At 50.7% G+C, this 22,343-nt stretch overlaps 3 protein-coding genes across 6 annotated transcripts in view; 1 reads left to right on the top strand and 2 right to left on the bottom strand.

Annotated features, from left to right (window-relative positions):
* The window catches only part of EDA (ectodysplasin A), a 362,785-nt gene extending 361,513 nt beyond the window's left edge, over positions 1–1,272 (top strand). For all 4 annotated transcript variants that reach the window (XM_082376685.1, XM_082376686.1, XM_082376687.1 and 1 more), the window contains exon 8: positions 645–1,272. In XM_082376685.1, coding sequence (XP_082232811.1) covers positions 645–896 — 252 coding nt within the window. In that variant the 3' untranslated portion in view covers positions 897–1,272. The remainder of the gene's footprint in view (positions 1–644) is intronic.
* Positions 1,273–1,297: 25 nt separating this feature from the next.
* On the bottom strand, positions 1,298–18,342 carry AWAT2 (acyl-CoA wax alcohol acyltransferase 2; the record flags this gene model as incomplete). Its single annotated transcript, XM_082377791.1, has 7 exons — positions 1,298–6,236; positions 6,455–6,654; positions 7,238–7,412; positions 7,642–7,846; positions 8,087–8,157; positions 8,524–8,630; positions 18,287–18,342. The coding sequence occupies 7 exons, from the start codon at positions 18,340–18,342 to the stop codon at positions 6,082–6,084; spliced, it is 969 nt and encodes a 322-aa protein (XP_082233917.1). The 3' UTR covers positions 1,298–6,081.
* On the bottom strand, positions 16,538–21,591 carry LOC309620390 (OTU domain-containing protein 6A-like). Its single transcript, XM_082376716.1, has one exon. It carries the CDS (start codon positions 21,576–21,578, stop codon positions 20,703–20,705), a length of 876 nt encoding a protein of 291 aa, XP_082232842.1. The 5' UTR covers positions 21,579–21,591; the 3' UTR covers positions 16,538–20,702.
* Between the last annotated feature and the right edge of the window lie 752 nt (positions 21,592–22,343).

A 22,343-nucleotide genomic window follows, 5' to 3' on the forward strand; every position in this document is an offset into this window, starting at 1 on the left:
GCGAAGTTAGTTTCGCCCTTCCACATTCTTTATCTCATTTGTGACAGATAGCTCTCCGTCCCTCTGCATCTGTTTCCTCAGTCATCAGGCGAGAGCGCCAAGGGGCACTGGGAGAATCAGTGAGAGAAATTCAGCTGCAGGGGAGCGGGGTGCAAGCAGAGAGAACTGAAGAACTAGCACATTGTTCCTGTGCCCTCTCTGGGGAATCAGTAACTGCTAAGTTTATCTACAAATGGTCCCTGGGGCTGGACAGTGGAAATTGATTCGCCTTCGTTTGTGTCTGTAGCACTGATCCAGCACCTAATGTGTGCTGAGAACTGCGCTTCACGCCAGGGCCAAGGAGGGCAGGGGGTGGGGAGGGGGCGCTGGGGGAGGTAAAGGGGTGAATGAGGCGTGGTTCTGGCTCTCGCAGAGTCTCCAACCCGTGTGCTGTTGAAAGAGGTTTGCTTAACCCCCTGAGCCCAATGGAGGGGAGGCAGGACAGCGAATAAGCCTGTCGCCCCGCCCATCCTGTTGGCCGACTAGCGTGCCTTCAAGGGGTGCAGTGGCAGCTCGCGTGAGCAGGTCGCATCTGCTGGTCACCGGGGAGGGCCCACCCTCTCCTTCCACTCGCCCCCAATCCCTTCTCGTTGCCTCGCCCCCAGGTATACTACATCAACTTCACTGACTTTGCCAGCTATGAGGTGGTGGTGGATGAGAAGCCCTTCCTGCAGTGCACCCGCAGCATCGAGACAGGCAAAACCAACTACAACACTTGTTACACGGCGGGCGTCTGCCTTCTCAAAGCGCGGCAGAAGATCGCCGTGAAGATGGTGCACGCCGACATCTCCATCAACATGAGCAAGCACACCACCTTCTTCGGGGCCATCAGGCTGGGCGAGGCCCCTGCATCCTAGATTCCGCCCCCTCCCCAATCCCGTTTTGCCCCTGCCCGCGCTCCTACCCCAGGGTAGGGAGCCGGGACTTCCAGAACCTCTAAGTGCTGCTGTGGAGTGAGGTGTGTGGGTGTCGCAGCCGCAGAGAAAAATGCCCCAGTGCTATTTATTCCCCGGTGACTCCAGGATGACAAGGCCTGCTTGATTTTCCAGAATGACCTTGAGTGAACAGGACATGAAGCAGAACCTTCCTCCTTGGCTCCGTGTTGACTGCTTCTGGCATGACTCTTCAACCTCGAGGTCCCGGGTGTCATTTTGTTGCACTAAAGTGAGGGGCTCAGGCAGCAGGCGAGAATTAGCAAAGGTGCAGCCCAGACTGTGGGGCGAGCCTCTGACCTTGAAGGGCGGGGGCGGGGTGGGAGGGGAGCATTGCAACCTAAGGAGAGGGGCAGGGAGGGAAAGGCAGGTGCTTGTGGCAGAGACCAGGGGAGAAACCTGCCAGATGGTCTTCCCACTCTCGCTGAGCCGCGTGCCAGCAGCTGGCAGGGCTTTGAGGACAGGAGGTTTGCTTTTCCCTGGAGCAATTGCAGGGCATGGCCAGAAACCTGCCTGCATAAGAACCAGAGGCCGTGCTTGGGGCCACATGTCTTTCACTTTGTTTACAGCTGTGCTCCAAGCTCAGAAGACTCCTTGGGTCCCCCCCCCAATTGTCCCCTTCCCAATCTGGCGAGAACCCCCGTTTTCTTCCTCCCCAGAGCCTACCTCTGTCTGAGACAGGTGCCTATCCTGGGACCTGTGTTTATGTGAGTCTGGGATACTCTTTAGATTACCTGGGCACAAAGGAAATTTTCCATTTATTAAGCAACACAAATATTCATCTAGTCGAGTCGTGTCTGGGGGCAAAGGGTCGGGCTGGATGACCTCCAGAAGTTCCTTCAAATTCTAATATTTAGGCAGCTGCCAGGCTAGCCTACTAACATTCCCAAACCCTATGCTGACCCTGGGCCTCGGCAAGACAGAGCTTTTCTACCTGACCTAGAAAGGGTAAGAGCTGAGGACAGGACAAGGTTTTCTTCAAGTGTGTTGCAACCCACGTGGTCATTAGCCCAGGCCTTGTCTGAAAGGACAGCAGCTGATGCCCTACTAACCACATCCCCCTTTCTTCTCTCTGGCTCCGGAAAACCAGAGCACAGCAGAGTTACCATAGATTCCAGGGCTGCTCCCCTGAATCCAGGCTCAGGAGGAGGCAGCGTCTAGGCGCGGGGCAGGGCTCTGCTCTCTGGTCAGGCCCAAAGACACCTTCCCCGGCAACTCTAGGCTTCCCATCAAATCATATGACAAGATCATTCAAGGACCTTATTTCTAAATGCCTGGGCCCAGTCTAGGTGCTGGGTCTAACCCAAAGCTGGCAGGGCCAGTCTTGTAGAACCTGCTCCTCTTACTCCTGAAACAAGTTTCCTTTTGAGGAGAGAGCGAATAAGCTCCTTCAAGCAGCTGAAATCCACCAAGAAAAACAGGTACTCGTTTCTCTGCTGTGCCTTCCCTTTCTAAGCAAATACACTGCTTGACCCTTCAAGGGTCAGGGCAAGAGGGGGTGAGCTACGCCACCATCGTCTGGTTGCTAGTGACAGCCTTGCCACACCAGGTGAGGCAAACCTGAGGCATGTGTTTGGCCCCAGCTCCTATAAAGTGCCTTAGACAGTCCTCAGTTATAGCAGGATCTGATGAGAACCTCTCCTTAAAATTTGTAAAGTGCTTTCTCTCTTATCTCCTTTGATAATATTACCAATCCCATTGTTTAGACGAGGCTCAGAGAGGGTAAGTGCTTTGACCAGCTTAAGTCACAAACCTGGGGCTTTCAACCAGATCTGATTACAAAGCTATTCTGTTCTGCCCCAGCATTGTGTTGAATTTAGAATCTAGAGAGAACCAATAAAAATGGTAATATGGAGCTCAAATCCTTGAGGGACCTAGGGAGAAACCCAAAGAGGCTAGTTTTCATTCCTTGATGGTAACGCCTCTTCTCTTGGCTGCCAGGGGCTCTGGGGCAAAAGAGTAGGCAGTTTCTTTGGAAAACACCCATCAGTCTTAGAGCTCTTGTGTTCAGAAGAATCATCTTGGTACCATGTCCAAGCAGCAGGCCTCCAGTACCCACAGAATGGATGCCCCTCATGTTCTTTCATCCACCCAATAGACCAACCAACCATTGTGTATGGAGCCCCAACTGTGGACAAGGACCTCCTCTGGTTACCCTTCAGACAGGTTATAGGAACTAGCCACTTCCTGCCGCTACTAAGTGACTCCTTATCTCTTTCTGCCATACCACAAAGACCTCTGTACGACCAGGATCTCTCAGGGATGCAGGGAAGACCCGAGAGACGTCTGGTTCTAAAGCCAGAAGAGTGTGAGATGAAGGAAGGAAAAGGCTTCTTAATTGTTCCCCTAAAGGACATTCTGACATCCACCCTATTCTCCAGATATGGAGGGGATTAGAGGGGAAATAGGATTCGCACAGGACTCCTTTATTCATTGTGACCCCTCAAAAGGAACCCTGGAGGGAGAGGGGTGATGAGGGAAGCAAGAAGTAGCCCTGTTGCTGCAAAGTTATTGAAGCAGTTTACTCTTAAGAGAATGTGGAACTAGATTCACACCTTGGAATTATGCCGATGTGGCTTTTCCAGAAGGCCAAAGCTAGCATAGAGAATGGGATGAGGACATTTGTGAGCAAGTGGATGACAGAGGTTTGAAGGAGAATTGCATGGCGGGGGCTTTGCCAGCTGCTTCGGCTTCAACAGCCAAAGCTGACACAAAAGGCAGCTATTGAGGGCTGCTCAGCTACTGGTTCCTCGGAAAATGTTGTCTTTGCCTTATTTCCCCCTTCATCCACCCTGAGCCAAATTTCTTTTGATGAGCAGTAAAGGGATAGGAACCCTGGAGGTGAACAAAGACTTTGAGCCACGTGTGAGTATGTGTGTTTTATGTAACTTGTGGTGGATGCAAATAGATTCAGAGAAACTGAGAGATTGAGAGGCCCTTAGAGGGAATCTAGCCCAACCTACGTTCTACCCCATGTTACTCATGTGGAAACTGAGGCCCAGAGACGGAAGGCGACCTGCCCGAGGTGAAGGAGCCCCAACCTCCAGACTCAGCAGGGTGAGGGGGGAACAGTCCATGTCCCACACAGCCCCCTTATTTCTACCACCCCCAGACTCGAGGCTGGAAGTTCTTGGCCCCCATCAGGAGCCTGGCCAGGCAGGGAAAGCATAGCCACAGCCTTGGTCAGAGTGCTTCCTTCCCCAGGGCACTCTCCCAGCTTCTGCCTCTGGATGGAAGGCTCCAGATGGGCCCAACACCACGGAGTCCTGAGGCCACCCTGGTGCTGCCTCAGGCCCTGTCCCTGCCTGTAGGCTTCCCTAGGCCATGTGAGCACAAAGAAGGAACTGGATTTTTTTTTTTTTTTTGGTAATCCTTTTCAGGGCTCTCTCCAAGTGGAGTTGGGGTATGTCATTTCTTTAGTCAAAAAGCTTCCAGCTGGGGTGGGGGGTGGGCTTTGTGGTGAGGATGGCCTGAAGCAGGCCCAGTGCTGCTTTGGGGGTCAGCATTCAGTGTGAGATACTGTGTATATAAACTATACATAATGTATATAAACTGGGATGTAAGTTTGTGTAAATTAATGGTTTATTCTTTGCAAATAAAGCTTTTTCCCCTTGTTCTTAAGATCGGCTTAAGCACTTCCTACCTGCTAGATGCTTCTTTTTTTTTGCTGTTGTTGTTCTAGTGGTGGTGCTGGCGGTTGGCCGTGCCCTGTGGCTTGGGGGGATCTTAGTTCCCCGACCAGGATTGAACCTGTGCCCTCAGCAGGGAAAGCCCAGAATCCTAACCACTGGACCGCGAGGGAATTCCCACTAGGTGTTTCTTTGACACCACACATGAGCTTGGGGAAGGACCGAGGCACCCATTTCAGAAGGGGCAGCAGGAGGAAGGTGGTCTGAATTTCCTGTCAGAACATCCCACATCCTCTCTGTGCCCCAGCTCACACGCACCCATCCCCATCACCTAGGTCTTTTCCTGTAACAGCATGTCTGATAGGCTAGAGGTCCTGCAAAAAGGAACATTGTCCTGAGGCAAAGACACAGCAGGGAGTCACCCTCAGCTTGAGACCGTAGCACCTATAACATTCTTCAGGCCTCAGCCCAAAACAGCTTTGGTAGATCCAGCCTCCAGCTCCCCATGATGTATCGTCCCATTTTGCAGATGAGGGGACCAACATTAAAGAGTTTAAGTAGCTCCCCCAAGGTCACCCAACTAGAAAGGTTACTTAAACTTTCAAACAACTGTTGACAAGATCCTACACTGTAAACTTTCTTTTTTAAAAAATAGGTTAGGGATTTCCTTGGCAGTCCAGTGGTTAATTCTCCACGCTTCCAACTCAGGGGGCGCGGGTTCAATCCCTGGTTGGAGAACTAAGATCCCATGTGCTGTGCAGCCAAAAAATAAAATAAAAAGACAAACTTTAAAAAATAAAAATAGATTAGAATGATTTTTTAATTGGATGAACTTTCTTTTAAACATTGAGATGCCATGAAATTTAGGGCAATGCTTGCTCAGGGACAGGAAGTGGGCAAAATGGTTGGAGGAGAATAATTTTGTGTAGCTCTCCAGTTTACAAAGTTCAATCACATTCGATATCATCATCCCACCAGCCTTTGAGGTAAGCAGGGGAGGGATTATTTGTCCCATTTTACAGATGAGGAAACAGGCTCAGAGAAGACTGATCCAAGTCACAGGGCATGAAGGTGGAGGGGCCTAAACTCAAAGCCTACTGGATCTCAAGGCCGCCAGTCCTGGAGGAGCCTTGATGCCAGAAGATGGGGCTGCTTAAGAGCTGGAGAAGAAGAGACAAGTGCAGGGATACTAGGCCCTCAGAACAGGCTGGGTGGGGCACAGGCAGTATCAGAAGGTGGGCTTTTTGTTCTGTGCCTTGTTTTCCTCAGTGCTGATGCTGAGTGGGCACGTGTGAGGGAGATTTCAGGACCCCTCTCCCCTAGGGCCTTCCCTGGCTTTGGGGCCGTCTCCTTGTAACCTCGAGGAAAAGGCAGAGAAGAGCTAGCAGGAGAGAAATGAAGGCGGAAGAGGGATCCAGAAAACAGCCAAACAGGCACCCACACACACGCACCTGTCACAGGGAGACCTCGGGGGATGTCTGTCAAGTTAGCACCAGCTCCTGGGTCTCTGAGAAGCCAAACTTGGTCTTGTGCTGGCCGAACAGTTTGTGCAGGGCATCGATATAGACCACGTGGTATTTTGCCACCGTCTCCTTGCTCGGGTCCTCAATCCTGGGCAGTGGTAGAGGCTTCCCGACTGCCAGGGGAGATGGAGAAGGGAAAGGGAAAGCATCAGAATGGCTCACTCCTCAGAATAGGCCTCAGCCCTCAAGCCCGGGTTCTCCCCACGCTTCCCCCACCCCTGCGTTCATCCTGGCCAGCCTCCCTGCCTCTGGACACAGCCAGAGCCAAGGTCCAGCCTTGGAACTGGATCCTGTGTCCCAGATGAGGCTGCCAGCAGAAGGGCCAACTCACCAATGGTGGTTACAGGCCGAGCGTAGGGCAGAAGGCCCCAGGAGTTCTCAATGAAGCCGTGCCCGTAGAAAGCACAAGGGTAGATGTGTACCATACTCTGGAACCACTTTTGGAAGCGACTAACGAAGCCCCCAGGAGTGAAGATCTGCTGATTGTAGAGTTCTGTCTCCCCAAAGGCGTAGGCAGGGATTAGAGCCACCCTGCAGAGGAAAAGCATGTTCTCTGATGGCCAGAAAGCTAGGGACCCTGCTGAAAGCCAGACACGCTGACCACCAGTGGTCCCTGGGTTTCCCTGTAAGCTCCTCAGCCCCTAACCCAGCTGGGCCCAGGTCCAGGCTAAGTGGGAGGGCCTCGTGGTCTACCCCAAGCTGCCTCTGGGGGCAAAGTAGCAGCAAGCTAAGGGAAGCGAGTCCCAGACCCTCCTGTAAACCCACAAGGTCTGAAACACTGGAAGTTAAGACTCAAGGGCCATTTCTTTTCGGTTTCTTCCCTTTGGCCCACACGGTAATTTTGGCCTTCTCTGAGATAGGGTTGCAGCCAGTCACCTTTCACAAAGGGACTGGCCCAGATGAGATGCTAGTCTGAGGCAGATCAGGTTCCGGGTTGGCCTGCTAGCCTTTCTTCAGAAGCAGAAATCCCTCTAGAACCTGACCCAGGCTCTACTCCACCACAGCAGTGGCTTTCCCCCTCCCTCTTTATATATCATTTCCTCAAAACCTCTTCCTCCTTCCCCACTGGGCTTTTGGAACCCCTCTCCCCAGTCTGGACCAGAAGTGTCCTTACCCATGCCGAAGGGCCGTGCGTACAAAGCCGGTGCGGTTCTTCAAGACCAAGGTGGTAGATCCTGGCAGGCTGTATCTGCACTCAGCCAGGCCACTGACCCCCACGATCAGCATGTTGCCTGTGCCTCTACGGGTAAGCAAGAAGTCCATGGAGGACTGGCTCACAGAGCAGGGCCCTGGTGGGCAGAAAAAAGCAAAAGATCATTGGTGATCTCCCTAACCTCCTAACTTTCCTCCCTACCTCTTCAAAGGAGGGGAGAGCCTCACATAAGGCAGCTGAACCTATGGTAGCTTTTCAGACCAGAGGGGATCACAGAATTGGCCTTGTTCTCACCCATTCACCCAACACCTCTTTCTCGGGGAGCAATTTATTTATTTGGCTTTACATCCTAGGAGCCAACTCACCTGTAGACATGACATATTCTCTGAGGAAAGGCACCCAGAAAAAGGCCCCCAGTGTGAGGATAGAAGGAATGATGCCAGGAAAGATCTTGGAGAAGCCTGACTTCTCTGTGGCAAAGTGGCCAAAGCATGAGTGGGACATGAACCCATGAGGATGGCAGGCGAGGATGTAGTTGAGGCTGGGGGAGAGATCGTGAGTCTTCAAAAGCTGCAGAGGAACATGGAGTCAAGAGGGGTATAGCCAGGGAAGAAGATGCCTCTTCTGGCCAGAGACCTAGAAAGGAAAGGGCTGTCGTGTCTGGCTGGCCGTGCAGGTAGGGTAACACACAGCTCCGGGGAGCGTCATCCACATGGGCCTCAATGTGAATGATGCCCCACCCTGACCCAGCCGCTGCCACTGGAGTCGGGGCTGGGCCTGGGGCCCAAGTGGAGATCTGCGGCTCCTCACCTTGAGTGGGAAGTAATCACAGTACTGTTTCCACAGGCACCAGTGCCTTACGCAGGTAAACCGGCAGCCACCTGAGAACAGAGCCGGTGTAGCTGAGCTTGGGCCACCTCCGTTGTCTTCTTCAGAGCCCTTTAAGGCCTGCCTCAGGGTGCCCTCACCCCCTGCTGTTTCCTGCCCTCTTAAGTAACACCCAGGCTGGGAATGAACATCTGGGCCAGTTTAGGACAGGCCTAGCTCTCTGCTGTACTAGCCGCCCCTCCCCTAGCCTACTCCAGCTCCTATTTGGGCCTCACTGGCACCTTGAAAAGACCCCCTTCCCTCACCTTCTCCAGCCCAGACAAGGTCAGGCTGAAGGGAGGCGCGGAATTGGCCACAGTATAAGAGGAGAAAGAAAGGGCGTGTGGTGGGTGGCAACGCAGCCCTCGCAGGGCCCTCACCTCGCTCAGGGGTCCTCCAGTCAAAAGCCAGCCAGGTGAGCATGAGCACAGAGACAGGCCAGTATGGCGTGAACACTACCAGGTAGAGGTTGACAAGGATCACAGCGCTTGGAGGAAGCCCAGGCCAGAGTCAATGAACTGTGAACAGTCCCTCACACTTGCCCGCCCTCTGGGGCTCCGTCCACCCAAGGTCACACGCACCGTCAGCCGGGCTCACGCGACACTCTTACCTCCTCACCCAGCACATGGCCTGTGTGCCTGTGGCACCAGCATCCCCGCTCTGGCCTTGGGAACCTGTTTTAGGTCTAGAAGGCAAGGTGTTTTCCTCCCCCACTTTGCTCCATGCAGTTAGCCCTCTCCCCCCAGGACCTGCTCCAGCACCACTCTGGGCTGCATTCAATGACAGGGAGCCAGCGGTGGGTCATGCTGATTTGGCCACCAGAGGTTGGGAGTCCTGGAAAGACAGAGCCAGGAATAGTCTTCCTCCAACTCACATTCCCCTCTCCACATCTCTGCGAGGCATCAGTGGAGGGAATACCAGAGAAAGAGGATACCCAACTTCAGCCAGGTTTGGAGCACAAGAGTTGGTAAACAAGAAACAAAGGAGAACCCACGCTGGGCTAGAATAAGGTATGGACCATGTTAAGCTCCAACAAGTCAGGAACAATGTAGGTTAGAGTAGTTAGGACAGACTTCATGGAGATGAGTCACAGGGAGCCATGCTCAGGATTCTTACTGGACTCAGTTTTTAAAACAGCTGTGAATGACTGTGTGAGAGAAAGTGGGTCAAAAGAAAGTTTAGAAAAGACAGAAAATACTCCTAATTGAATGTGGCAGAATAAACACACGTTTTTATCGTGACTCCTTGCTGGAGCCTCATGAAAATTACCACAAGGATGTTTTAAAAGATAGAGATTCTGCAAGGAAAAAGAGAATCAGAGAGACGCCAACAGTGGGTGAGAGCTATCAGCAAAATGTTTGCGTGCTGGACAGTGGACGGAAGAGAGATTAACTGAGAACCAGAAAGTTGAAATGTAGTTACCTGCAAGGGGTATGCCCACATGAGCAAGCCTGTTTCCGCTGGAGAATCTAGGAAAGACTCAGATTTGGAACCACCAGGTGTCACAAAAAGCAGATGTGGGGCACAGGGCTTGATTGAAAGTCTATCAAAGAAGTAGTTAAAACCCCAGACCCCTTTCCCTCTGCTACACAGCTGGGTGATGGGAGGATAATTCTCTGAGAAAATGAACCAAAGAGACACTAGACTCAGATACTTACACTGGACACAGCTAAGATATTCTATATGCAGCCAAATTATTAATCAAGTATGAAGGGAGAATAAAGACAATCTCAGACATATAGTCTCAGAGAGTTTGTCCCCCATGTTCCTTTCTCAGGAAACGACTGGAGGATGTGCTCACCAAAATGAGGGAGTAAAGCAAGACAGGATGGCATGGGATTCAGGTAAAGAAATCCAACAAAGGAAGGAAGTGAGCAGGGCCAGGACTAAGGTGAGGAGAGCAAGGCGCCTAGGGCACAAAATTCAAGGAGACATTCACTCTCAGAGTCAGGCAAGTACTGATCCAACACTTGTACAACCCTGAGAATGAATACCTTCTTAGACTGTACACCCAAGGTGCCTCACGGGCCCTGGAGGTGACAGTGGTGCATGAGACCAGACTGTAACAGGAGGATGCTGGGCTCCAGCAGCGAGGTCCTCAATGAAATTAAAAAAACAGTGGGGGTGCAGGGGACGAGACTTCTAGATTCCTGATGTGTTTGTGGAGAGTTAGGGGATGAATTAGTGATAACTGATAGATATCTAAGAGATAACTAAAGAAATTTAAAATGAAGCAATTATCCCAATCAAAAAATGTACAGAAGACATAAATAGACGTTTCTCCAAAGAAGACATACAGATGGCCAAAAAGCATATGAAAAGATGCTCAAGTTCGCTAATTATTAGAGAAATGCAAATCAAAACTACAATGAGGTATCACCTCCCACCACTCAGAAGGGCCATCATCAAAGTATATACAAAAAATAAATGCTGGAGAGGGTGTTGAGAAAACGAACCCCCCTACACTGCTGGCGGGAAAGTAAATTCGTACAACCACTATGTACCAATTTACAGTACAGAGACTGTACAGTACAGTACATAGGACAGTACGGAGAACAGTACGGAGACTCCTTAAAAAACTAAAATAGAACTGTCATATGATCCAGCAATCCTACTCCTGGGCATATATGCAGAGAAAAACATGGTCTGAAAGGATACATGCACCCCAATGTTCATTGCAGCTCTATTTACAATAGCCAAGACATGGAAGCAACCTAAATGTCCATCGACAGAGGAATGGATAAAGAAGATGTAGTACATATGTATAATGGAATATTACTCAGCCATAAAAAGGAACGAAATTGGGACTTGACTTTTTCAAGAAATAAAGGGACGCATGGGTCTAGTCCACGTTTCTTTTAGGTTTTGCTTGAACACAGACAGAGTTGGGGACATCTTGGGAGGCAGTGTGGCCTCAGGTGGGGTGTCCTGTGGTGACACAAATCCTGGATCTGCCCCTGAGCATAAGTGTGACCACAGACAAGCGGTTGAGCTTCACCAGCCAAGTGGGGATTACAACACCAGCTTCCACCTTATCTTTCTCGCAGACTACGCGTGAGCGTCTTCTCTCAAGGTCATTAGGGTCCAAATGGATACGATTCCATTGCAGACTCGTAGGGTGAAGAGCTGGGAAGGCTCTGAGGGACAAACCCTGGAACTGTCACCTCCTGGGAGCCCAGGGCCCAGCGCTCTTCTGCCTGCTCCAGGCTACCATTCCATACAGCCCAAAGTCAAGCTCTAATGAAGAGGCCTCTGGGACACTTCTCCGTCCTCACCCGCTTTTCAGCCACTCTCCTCCTTCTCTGCTCCATCTGCCCCTCCTCCAACTCACACATACACCTGAACCCTCAGTCTCGCCTCCCCTCTTTCTCTCTCCCACATCTTCTGATCATCAAGTCCTTCTAATTCTTCTCCAATTTCTTGAATCTCTGCTCTTCTCCCCTTCACAATTACTTCTGAGCTGGCTGAAATCACCACAATCTCTGACCTGAACTACAGCAACAGCCTCGTCCTATAATCAGTTTGCTACCCAGAACTAACTGTAGTGATCTCTCAAAAACACCAATCTGATGCCGTTGCCCTGTGCCCAACCCAGTCATGGCTCCACATGGAAAAAGTCCAAACACTTTTCCATGGTTGACAATGCTCTACACAATCTGTCCCCTGCCTCTTTTGCCAGTCTCTTCTGTCTTCTCTCTCTCATTCATTCATTCATTCATTCACTCACTATGTATTGAGCGTCGGTTCTGTGCCTCTTACCCCCTCATCCCACTTAACCACTGGCTACTTCTTGAATGCTTTACGCTCTCCCCTCATCCCAGCCTTGCTAGCTGTTGCCCAGTCTCTGCCCTGAACACTCTTCCTTCTTCATTTATTTCTTATTTGTCCTCTAAGAGTCAACTCAAATTTAATAGAAAAATGGACAAAGGTCATGAATGGGCCCTTAACAGAAAAAGAAATACTAATTGCTGATAAATACATGAAAAGATCTCAACCTCATAATTAACGAAGTTCAGAATAAGGCTCGTTGTTGTTTATGCCTGCCATTCTGGTGGTGGCAGAAAGGAGTGTGCATGGGGCCTTTGTTCCCTTTCCTGCCAACTTGGTGGTCATCTCTGAAGCCACATTTTGCAGCATCACAGTTTGGCGGGGCTTCCATCAGCCTGAACACTTGTGTCCACAGAGAGCAGAGACTCTCACCAACCTGTGTTGGATGTTTAACATGAACAAGAAATAAGCATTTGTTGAGTTTAGCCGCTGAGAGCTCCACGTTACTCGGTTACCACAGCGTACATGGGCCAGCCCAATTAATACACTCTCACACGCCCTTTTTACAAATGAAGAAAACAAGACTCAGAGAAAATCAACTTGCTAAAGGAACACAGATAGTAAGGCGTAGAGCTGGGATTTGAACACAGGCAGTCTGGCTCAAAGACTGTGTTTTTTTTTATTTTTTTTTAATTAATTAATTTATTTATTTATTTTTTTTGGCTGTGTTGGGTCTTCGTTTCTGTGCGAGGGCTTTCTCCAGTTGCGGCGAGCGGGGGCCACTCTTCATCGCGGTGCGCGGGCCTCTTACTGTCGCGGCCTCTCCCGTTGCGGAGCACAAGCTCCAGACGCGCACGCTCAGTAATTGTGGCTCACGGGCCCAGCTGCTCCGCGGCATGTGGGATCTTCCCAGACCAGGGCTCGAACCCGTGTCCCCTGCATTGGCAGGCAGATTCTCAACCACTGCGCCACCAGGGAAGCCCTCAAAGACTATGTTTTTAACATCCATATTTTTCTGCCCTTTGGCTATATGTGTATGTGCATGCACAAGCATGCATGTGGTGAAATATAGATATTTTTATACCCATAACCTCTGGGTACATACACACAAACTATTAAGAGTGGTTACCTCTGAGGAGCAACATTCTGGACAAGACTGAGGAAGAGGAACTACCAGCCTAAAGGCTCCAGCCCCCGACGCGGGCCTGGCCTGGGCTGGCCGTCCATAATGGTCATACTTCTCCCTCAATGCAGTGTCAGCTCCTAGGCCTTGGGGACCCTGCTCTCTCATGGGAACATGGTGGCAGCGAGGGGAGGCGGTGGTAATGAGGCAAGTCTGTGGAGACAGGACAAGAGTTCAAGAAAGGGGACTCAGCTTTCACTGAGGAGAGGGCCCCAAGGCCTGGGCTGCAAGGAGGGAGAGAGCAGAGGCCCGGCTGGGGCCCTGGTCCTCAGCAAGAGGCCATTCGGAGCTGACCTTTTTCCCCTTTCAGTCGAGAATGTTTATATACGCAGAAGGCCTGGCTTCCTCCTTCCTCTCTGGCCTAACATGTACTCTAGGGCCACGTCCACACCCAGCCTCCCAGTCAGCAGTAAGTAAGGAGATGCAGGAGCTAGGGACAGGAGCTCATAGGCCAGAATCAGGTCCTTGTTACTAAAGCTGGGAGACCATGCCAGCCTCCCTCTGCAGCCTCTTTCCCACAGCTCCCTCACCTCGCACCTCTATCCTCCAGCTCCACTGAACACAGAGACACCCTGTTCTTTCACTCCTGCCTTTGCTCTGGCTGTCCTCCTAAGCCTCCCTGCCACGCCAGGTCTGATGAAGTGCCCTTCCTCTGTGCTTCCTTTCATCACAGCACTGGTCATGCTGCTTTCTGTTTATTTCTCTCTATTTTCCATCTATCTGCCATCTCTACTAGACGGTGAGCGCTGGGACTGGATCTTTATCTCTCTACCTCTATTGTTTATCACCATTCTCTTCAGTAAATATGCAGTGAATGGATGAATGGACAGCTGGCAGTTTCACATGGAGGTCACTGGAATGCAGTTATTCTGTGTGACTGACTGAAACGAGATTTACCCTCTCATAAGAATGTAATATACGTGCAAGGTGGCACTTCAGATCAGTGGTGAAATGGTGGATTACTCAGTAAGTGGTGTTGGGCTAACTGGTTAATTACCATAATTGGAGAAAATCAATTTATGTCCTTACCTTACACCCGAGTAATTTCCAGGTGGATTTGTTAAATAGTGTTAAATATAAAGAGAAAGCATAAAAAACTTGAAAGTATAAACGAATATTGATCCAACCTCGGGATGGGGAAGCCCTTTCTAAGCAAGGTACCAAGACAGAAACCATAAAGAAAAAGATCGATAGATAGACTCCATTACAATTTTAAACTTTAGCATATGCAAAAAGTCAGAAACAACACTGAAAGGCTAATAATGTATGGGAAAAACTATTTTTAAAAAATATCCGAATGAAAAGTGGAAGGACCTATTAAAAATCCATAAGAAGAAGACAATCTTACCCATAGAAAATTAAGCAAATGTCAGGAACAGGCAATAAACTAAGAATTACTTGTTCCAGCATGAATGAAATAGACATGCTAATAAATACTTAGAGGAATATTCCACCTTACTAGTAATCAACAAAGGGTCAACTCATACAGCATTTTTCACCTAACAAATTAGCAAAGATGATAATTTTCAGTGTTTGCAACTATATGGGAAAGTAACACTCTCACCCCCTGAGAGTGTAAATTGGCTCACTCTTTCTGGAGGGCAATTCATCAGTATGCATTAAAAGCCTCTCCTTTTGACCTAGATCACTTCTAGAAATCTTATCAAAGGGAAATAATCAGAAATATAGACAAAGACTCAGCTACAAGGATATTACAGTGGCATATTTATAGCAGTGAGAAGTTGAAAGCAATCTAAATGTCCAGCAATAGAATAGGACAAATAAATTATGGCACATTCACAGGCTAGAATGCAGGCGTTAAAATCATCGTATTGAAGACTAAGGACAGTGGGAAATGCTTATAATGTATTTTTAAGTAAAAAAAAAAATAGAAGTAGTTCAAATAGAATGATACCAGTTTGGTTTTTGAAAATATGCATGTCTATGTGTTTGTGTAGAAAAAGCGTGGAAGGAAGGAAGATACTGACTGGCCTGAGGAGTCCCTGCACACAGGACCCCCTGTAGCCAAGAGGGCACTTTGGTAAGCTCCAGTGGCTTTTGCTTTCACGCTGCAGCCCAAGAAGTTCTGGCTTCCACTGTAGGACCTGTGGGAAGAGGCCAAGTGGCTCCAAAAGTTACTGTAGACAGAATGAAGGGGTGGTTGCTGCCACAGCTGATAGTGTTATAGTCTTAGGCCCCTAGGTAATGATACATTTCTTGCACATTTTATACATATTTTCATTTAATGTACCGAACATCCCAAGAGATACCTCTAAGACAGGCATTAACTGTCCCATGTTACTGATGAGGAAACTGAAGCCCAGAAAGATTAGATGACTTAATCCAAGTCACAAAGCTAGGAAGTGGGTATATGAGCTGGGCTTCAAATCCAGATAGATGTCCTTGTCTTTGGCTGCTAAGGCAAAAGGGCATGATAATGAGTAAATGAAGAATAGTAAGTAAACGAATGAAATTTGCTTCTGGAATTGAATCCCTTTGGGAACAGTACCCCATGGCTTTTGCACACGAAATTGCCCAGAACACTCACTGTCCTCGGTGACTGTGGTCACTGTTACAAAATGGAACAGACTGCAAATCCCTCATGTCCTGCCAGATCCCACAGCGAAGGCCCCTTCTTGGCTTGTGCTCTGGGCCTGGTTGGAATCTGGCCTGGGTTTACTCTTCCCCGTCCTTCCAGCTGAAGGCAAACCCAGTGGAGGAAGCTGGAACAGGCCCAGTGAGATCTTAAGGGTTCCCTAGACAGAAATAGTTATTTCTCTTGTATTTAGGGAGAAGCCTGTAAAATGGGACTCTGCTGGTTTGTTTGCTGCCTTCTGCCAAAGAATTCCGTGGGCGGCACCAGGAGCTCCCCCCACTCCCAGCAAGGCCCACATTACCCAGGCAGTGCCCTCTTCACCAACCTATGCCCTCTTCCCCATTCAGGGCCTCTGCCCGGCCCATGCCCCCTTCCTTGGCCGGTGCACCCTGCCCTCACAACAGTGCCCCGTCTGCATCCAGCCCCTCCCAACTTCATGTGCAGATAATTTCCCTAGCGAGTGCCTCCTCCCCTAGCCAGGTGCCACTCCCTAGCCCTTCCCCATTCAAAAGCCAGGAACCCCTTTTTCACCTTATACCAATTCATACCCTATACCAACCAGGCCCCTGGTCCTTGTCACCAGCCTATTCCCTCTTCCTCACTTCCCTAACCCTGCTCCTCAGTCTATGCCCCCTGGGGCCAGGCCCCCTTCCCCAGGTAGTCCCATTTCCCCACATTATGCACCCTCTGCCCCAGCAGATAAGCCATCCCCCATCAGAAGCCCTTAACCTGCCTGTGCTTCGAAGCCAGCCAGGCCCTCTTCTCAGCCGGCCTCTCTTTGTCCGTTTATACCTGCCTCCCCGGCTCCCTATGCCCACTTCCCCGGCCAAGGCTAGCTCCCCAGCCTGGTTCCCTTCCCCTCCTAGGCAGGCTTCCCCTATACCCACCTAGACCCTCACCCCAGCGGAGTCACGTTCCCAGCCAGTATCCTCTTTTGCAGCAACCCTACCTAGGCCCCTGCCCCAGCTTGCTACCCACCCACCCCCGCCAGCCCGTGCCCAGGCTCCCTGACCCAACTTGGTTTTCCTTTCCCAGCCTATGTCCCCTTGCCCGGCTAGGCCCCTTTCCCCAGCCAGAGCCTCTTCCTCAGCCGATGCCTCCTTCTTTGGATTGGCCCCCTTTCTAAACCAGCCATCTTACCAGCCTGTGTCCAACTCTCCAGCCTCTAGCCACTTACCTGGAAGTTTTCCCACCCCGGGCCACAGCCCAGCCTCTTTACCATCCTATGCTGCCAGCCTCCCCTCCCCAGGCAGGCCTCAACCCCGGCCTGTCTTATTCCCCATGCAGGACCCTTCTGCTCGCTGGCCCCTCACCCAGCCAGGGCCTGTTCCCCAGCCTGAGACCCTGTTGACAGCCTCCTTAGCCAGGCTACCCTTCCCCAGGCAAGGCCCCTTTTCACCCCTTTGTCCCCTTGCCCTCACGGGACCCCTTCTCCAGAAAGGGCCTCCTTCTGACAGCCAGGTGCTTGTGCCCAGTCTTTTCCCTTTTCAGCTGGACCACTTTTCCGAGGAGTTCCCCCTTCACTGGCCTTTCATAGCCAGTGCCTCCTTCCCTGGCCAAGCATCCTCCTCTCTCAGCTCTCCATCACCAGTAAAGTCCCCTCCCCGACCATGTGACGTTTCCCTGCCAGGACCCCTTCACACACACACACACACACACACACACACACACACACACACACACACACACGCCCCCAGCTGGGAACTCTTTCCCAGCCAGACTCCTCCCCACAGCCAGGCTCTCTTCACCCAGGGACCTACAGCCTCTCCCCCAGTCTAAGCTCATTTTCCCGGGCGGGCCTCCTTCCCAGTAAGGTCCCTTTCCTCAAGCGGTATACCCCTTCCTCAACCAAACCCCTTCCCTAGCTTATTCCCCCTCCTCAGCCAGACCTTCCCGCCATCCCTAGCCTGTGCCCCCAGCTAGGTCCCTTTCCTCAACCATGTGCCCTCCCTCAGCCAGGACACACGCCTTCGTTCCCAGGCAGGATCCCTGCCCTAGCAGGCCCTCTCCACCTGCTAATCCCCCTCTTCCAACCAGGTCCATCAACCCGCCTATTATCCCACGCCCAGCCTATGTCGGTCTCAGCATTCGAACCTCTTCCGCCACCTCTCCTGCTAGGTTCCTTTCCTAGCCTGTGCCTCCCTCCCAGGCCCCATTCCCCCGCCAGAGCCCCTCCCCAGGCAGGCCACCTTTCCCTGCCAGGATATTTGCACCCCCGAACCTCCCCCAGCCCAGCCAGTCTCCCATCCTCAGCTTGTGCCACCCTGTCAAGTCTGTGCTCCTTTTCCAAGACAGGCCCCTTCCCACATCCAGGCCCCTTCCCCAGCCTCACCCTCTTCCCCAGCTTAGGCCTTTCTCCCCAGCTTAAGCCTACTTTCCCAGACAGATCTCTTTCCCTGGTCAGGTGCCATTCCCCAGGCTTTTCCCCCTTTAACAGTCAAGGATTCCTTTCTCATCTTTTGCCCCCTAACTCAACTAAGCCTCTTTCCCTTGACCAGCCAAGTCCTCCTTCCCTAAGCAGCCCCCACTCCATTATCCCCTTCCTAGCCTGGCCTCCTTCTTCACCCTGTGCCCCAGTTCACACAGGTTCCCTTACCTCGCCGTCTCCCCTTCTTCTGCCTGTTCCCCTTTCCCCTGCCACGTCCCATTCATCCTCCTAGACTGACCCCTTCCCCAATTTTCACCCCTTTTCCCAGCCAGGCCCCCTTCTACAGATTATGCCTCCCTTCCTGGCCTATTCTTCCTTCCCCAGCCAGCTTTCTCATCCCTATAAAAGGCACTCTTCTCACAATGCATCCAAATACCTAGTTTTCTCAGGGACTTCCTCTTCTCAGCCAGCTGGCTATCTGAAAATGTATCTGATGCACACATTTACACAGTGAGCTATCTGGCAGGATTTCTATATTTGTATTTTGAAAACAGATTCCCCCCACCCCACCCCCGGCCTTCAAAAAAAAAAAAAAAAAAAAACAGTGGCACTTCTTTCCCTCCTGCCACTAGCCCTGGACTGGCAAGTTTTTGAAAGTGAGAATTCTTTTTCATGCATAGCAATGAGAACATCCTTAACTGAAGCCATTTCATGATGTTTCCACTGAGTGAAACATCAACTCAGGATAGCTTCAACTATCTTGGTACTCCCTAAATCCTTCCCTGGGAGATATTGCACTGCAGGCCACCATCAAGGCTGCAGGTCCATTGCATCTTCCAAAAGCCTCATCTGTCACTGTGTCCTCCCCCTTCTCTCCTGTTCCCTAACCCTCCAGGATTCCTTTGCTGAAGTCGATCCTGGTATACAAACTCTATATGAACTAAGTCAGCTATACAAAAATGAAAACCAGGTATTTTTTAAACTGCTTTTATTCTTTAAACAAACTACTGTTCCCCTTTTCCCCTTTGTATATTTTATTTTAGAACAGTTGGGGTGTACAAAGAATTTTTAAATCAATTTAAGTAATCTCACTGAAATACAGGATCTAAAGGTTAAATTTTTTTTTAATTGTTTACTGCAAATCATTTCACTTTTACTTTTTTTTTTGGCAAATTCAAGATATCAACAAGTCTAAAATATCAACAAAAGTATATTGCTCACTTTTTTTTTTTTTTGCTTCATACCAGTTGCAGATATGACAAAATGAATCAACTCCTTTAATACTTTTAAAAATCTCTCTTTAAATACTTTTTATCTCTAAGAATTAAGGAAAACGACTAAGTTCAGATCTTTCACACTCATACCGGTTGTAGATAGAACAAAGTGGACCAACCGCTTGCACAAAATTATACCCTTTTATGTCTGAGAATAAAGGAAACTTACTAGTTGATCTCACCCCTCACAGTAAGTTAAACTACCTATCAGTTTGTCTCTTCTTACTTCACATCAATTGCAGATATAATGAAATGAATCAACTACTTGAATAAAGTCATGCCCTTTCTTATATTTAATAAAGGAAATTAAATTGAGGTCTTTCACATCTTAGAACAAACCTTATCTAGCCTATCAGTTTAGGTAAATCTACTTGCTACATTTAACGCTTACATTTAAACTTCTAAAGTTAACAAACATTATTTAGAGTTCAGGAAACATCTAAACAACTGTAATTAGTTTGCAACCATGCAAGGTTTTATGAAAAAACAAAACAAAATACTAGGGCTCCCCTGGTGGCTCAGTGGTTAAGAATCCCGGGGACACAGGTTCGAGCCCTGGTCGGGGAAGACCCCACATGCCGCAGAGCAACTAAGCCTGTGCGCCACAACTTCTGAGCCTGCGCTCTAGAGCCTGCAAGTCACAACTACTAAGCCCACACACCATAACTACTGAAACCCGCGTGCCTAGAGCCGGCGCACTGCAACGAAGACCCAATGCAGCTAAAAAAAAAAAAAAAAAAAAAAATACTAGAGGAGGTCTTGTTTGTAACTTGAGACGTCTCCTGAGTAGCCCAGTTGAAGTGGAAAGCAAAGCCCCCAAACAGCCCACGATACATTTTTTCCCCCAAAGAACTAAGCAAAAGGCATTCCCAAATCATTTCATTCACATCAACTCCAACTTTAAGTAATCAATACATTCACGGGGCAACCGGAAGATTCTGAGCTAAACTGACTTTTTTCCCCAAGTGAAGAACGCATCAAACCAAGTTGCCATTTCTTGAACCCCAAAGTTACTTGCAACGTGACCAGTTCTCATGGGTGGGGGGCGGGGCAGAGACCCTTCAGGGCAAGAAAGGTGAGAACTTGGCAAACTCACTCCCGCTAGGGTAGGACAGTACAGATCCCTTCCTGGTCACTGGCCTCCGGTCCCCCCACCCCATGAAAGAAGAAACCCAGGGACGATCGAGGAGGACAGAAGATCGAGGGAGGAAGAAGGGGGGGCGGGGGCGGAGAGAGGGGGTGAACTCTGAGTGAAATGAATAAACAAAACCCCGAGAAAACCGAAGGAAAAAAGCGGAGCCTGCTGAGGAGACGCGGCGCCGGCGGCTTCGGCTCCAACGGCAGCCGCCGCGGCGATGGCGGCAGCGGGCCTAGAAGAGACGCCGGGCCACGCTGCTGGCGGAGACGGCGCCGAGCGGCTTCACCGAGCTGTAGTGCTCCCCGCAGCTGTAGGAGTAGCGGTGGTAGACCAGGGTGATTGGCTTCTTGGTGTACTCCTCTCCCATGATGACGGCGGAAGAGTTGGCCTGGATCACCTCGATGGGGGTCTGCAAGACGTGCGACAGGGCCCTCAGCTCGAGCTGGCCTCCCCACGACGCCCTGAGCACGATGTCGTCGCAGTACCTCAAGAAGCCGTCGCGGCTGCCGGCGATGCCGGCTCCGGGGTGGCTGAAGAAGGGCAGGAAGTCGTCGACATGGTTCCGCATGTACTCGGCGGTGAGCCTCCGCAGGCGATCCACGGTCACGGAGGACACCAGCTGGTGTTGGATGGCGCGGTACATGCAGTGGCCGTCGGCCGGGATATCCTGCATCTCCAGATTCCTGGCCCGCAGGATGGCGCCGAGCTCCATTTCCTCGTCGTGGCAGAAGCTGGCCAGATGCTCCATCTCAGCCTCGGCCACCCTCTCCTGGCTTTCTCCCTCTCGGGCCACCTTTCTTTCGCACCCTCTCTGTGCCTTCGAGAGGTGAGGAGGCTCGTTCTTGAGATCCACCTTGGGCAGATCTTCAGTGACAGAATCGTGGTTGCTGTTATCAGGGAAACTCTCCTGGAACTTCTCCAGCTCCTGCTGGTGCTTCTGCTCCATCGCGGCCTCGAGGCGGGCCACATCGAGGAGCAACTGCTCTCTTCCCTTCTCGTCGGTCTTGGGGACCGAGCTCTTCATGTCCTGAATGTGGGCCTGCAGCTCTGTCTTCTCGCGGTTGTGGCGTTGTATCATCTGCTGATGCTCACGCTGGGAATCTCCCATGATGTTTAAGGGCAGGCGAGAATCGAAGTTTGGTGGCTGAGGTACTGCTACAGTTCACGTCAACAGTCTAACCACCCAACTGCCTAGAGCTCCTCAGTCTCCCCTGGCGGCTGTACTCTGTTCCCCTCACCCACGGTTGCCCTCACTCTATTCACGACCCTCTCTGCCATTGGCCACTGTCTCTCCACGGCTACGCCTCCTAAACACGCCTGGCACTACGATTGGCTGTTGGGAGACCCTACATACGCCCCCATTAGACCCCGTAGCAATGGGTGCTTCCGGTTTTAGCGGGGTTCCTGTCCCGGCTGTAAAATCCCGCCTTTGTGCGTTATGTGCAGCAACTGAGCCTGTGGAGGTTTTCGTGGACTCTTTTTTTTTTTTTTTGCAGGAAGCGCTAGGGCGTGTTTAGGGTACAGGCTCCAGTGACACCCACTGGGTTCAAAATCCTGTCTCCACCACCTAAGATGTGTGATCACAGGCAAGTTGCTTGAATCTCTGAACCCCACTTCCTTGTTAGAAAGTACGGATACCCCAGAGATGATCCGCAGCCAGGTTAGGGGCCACAGGCCAGTATCTGTTCCAAGGAGTCTCTTCTCGCTGCTGCCCTACCTCACAGGGCAGTTGCGGGAAGTAGTGTTAAGTCGCTCTGCATGCTGTGCTCTCACCGCATCGGCAGGTATTCTTCCCCTTCATGCGGGAAGGTCTGGAGTTAGGTAGTTACAAAGCCCCGTGTCACCACCTCCTAACTACATCCAATCTCTCCCA

Source organism: Balaenoptera borealis (genome assembly GCF_965194805.1).
Source record: "Balaenoptera borealis genome assembly, chromosome: X".
In the NCBI taxonomy this organism is placed as follows: domain Eukaryota; kingdom Metazoa; phylum Chordata; class Mammalia; order Artiodactyla; family Balaenopteridae; genus Balaenoptera; species Balaenoptera borealis.

Excerpts from the sequence above, each read along its gene's own strand:
- LOC309620390 (XM_082376716.1), bottom strand. The coding sequence starts at position 21,578 with ATGGGAGATTCCCAGCGTGAGCATCAGCAGATGATACAACGCCACAAC.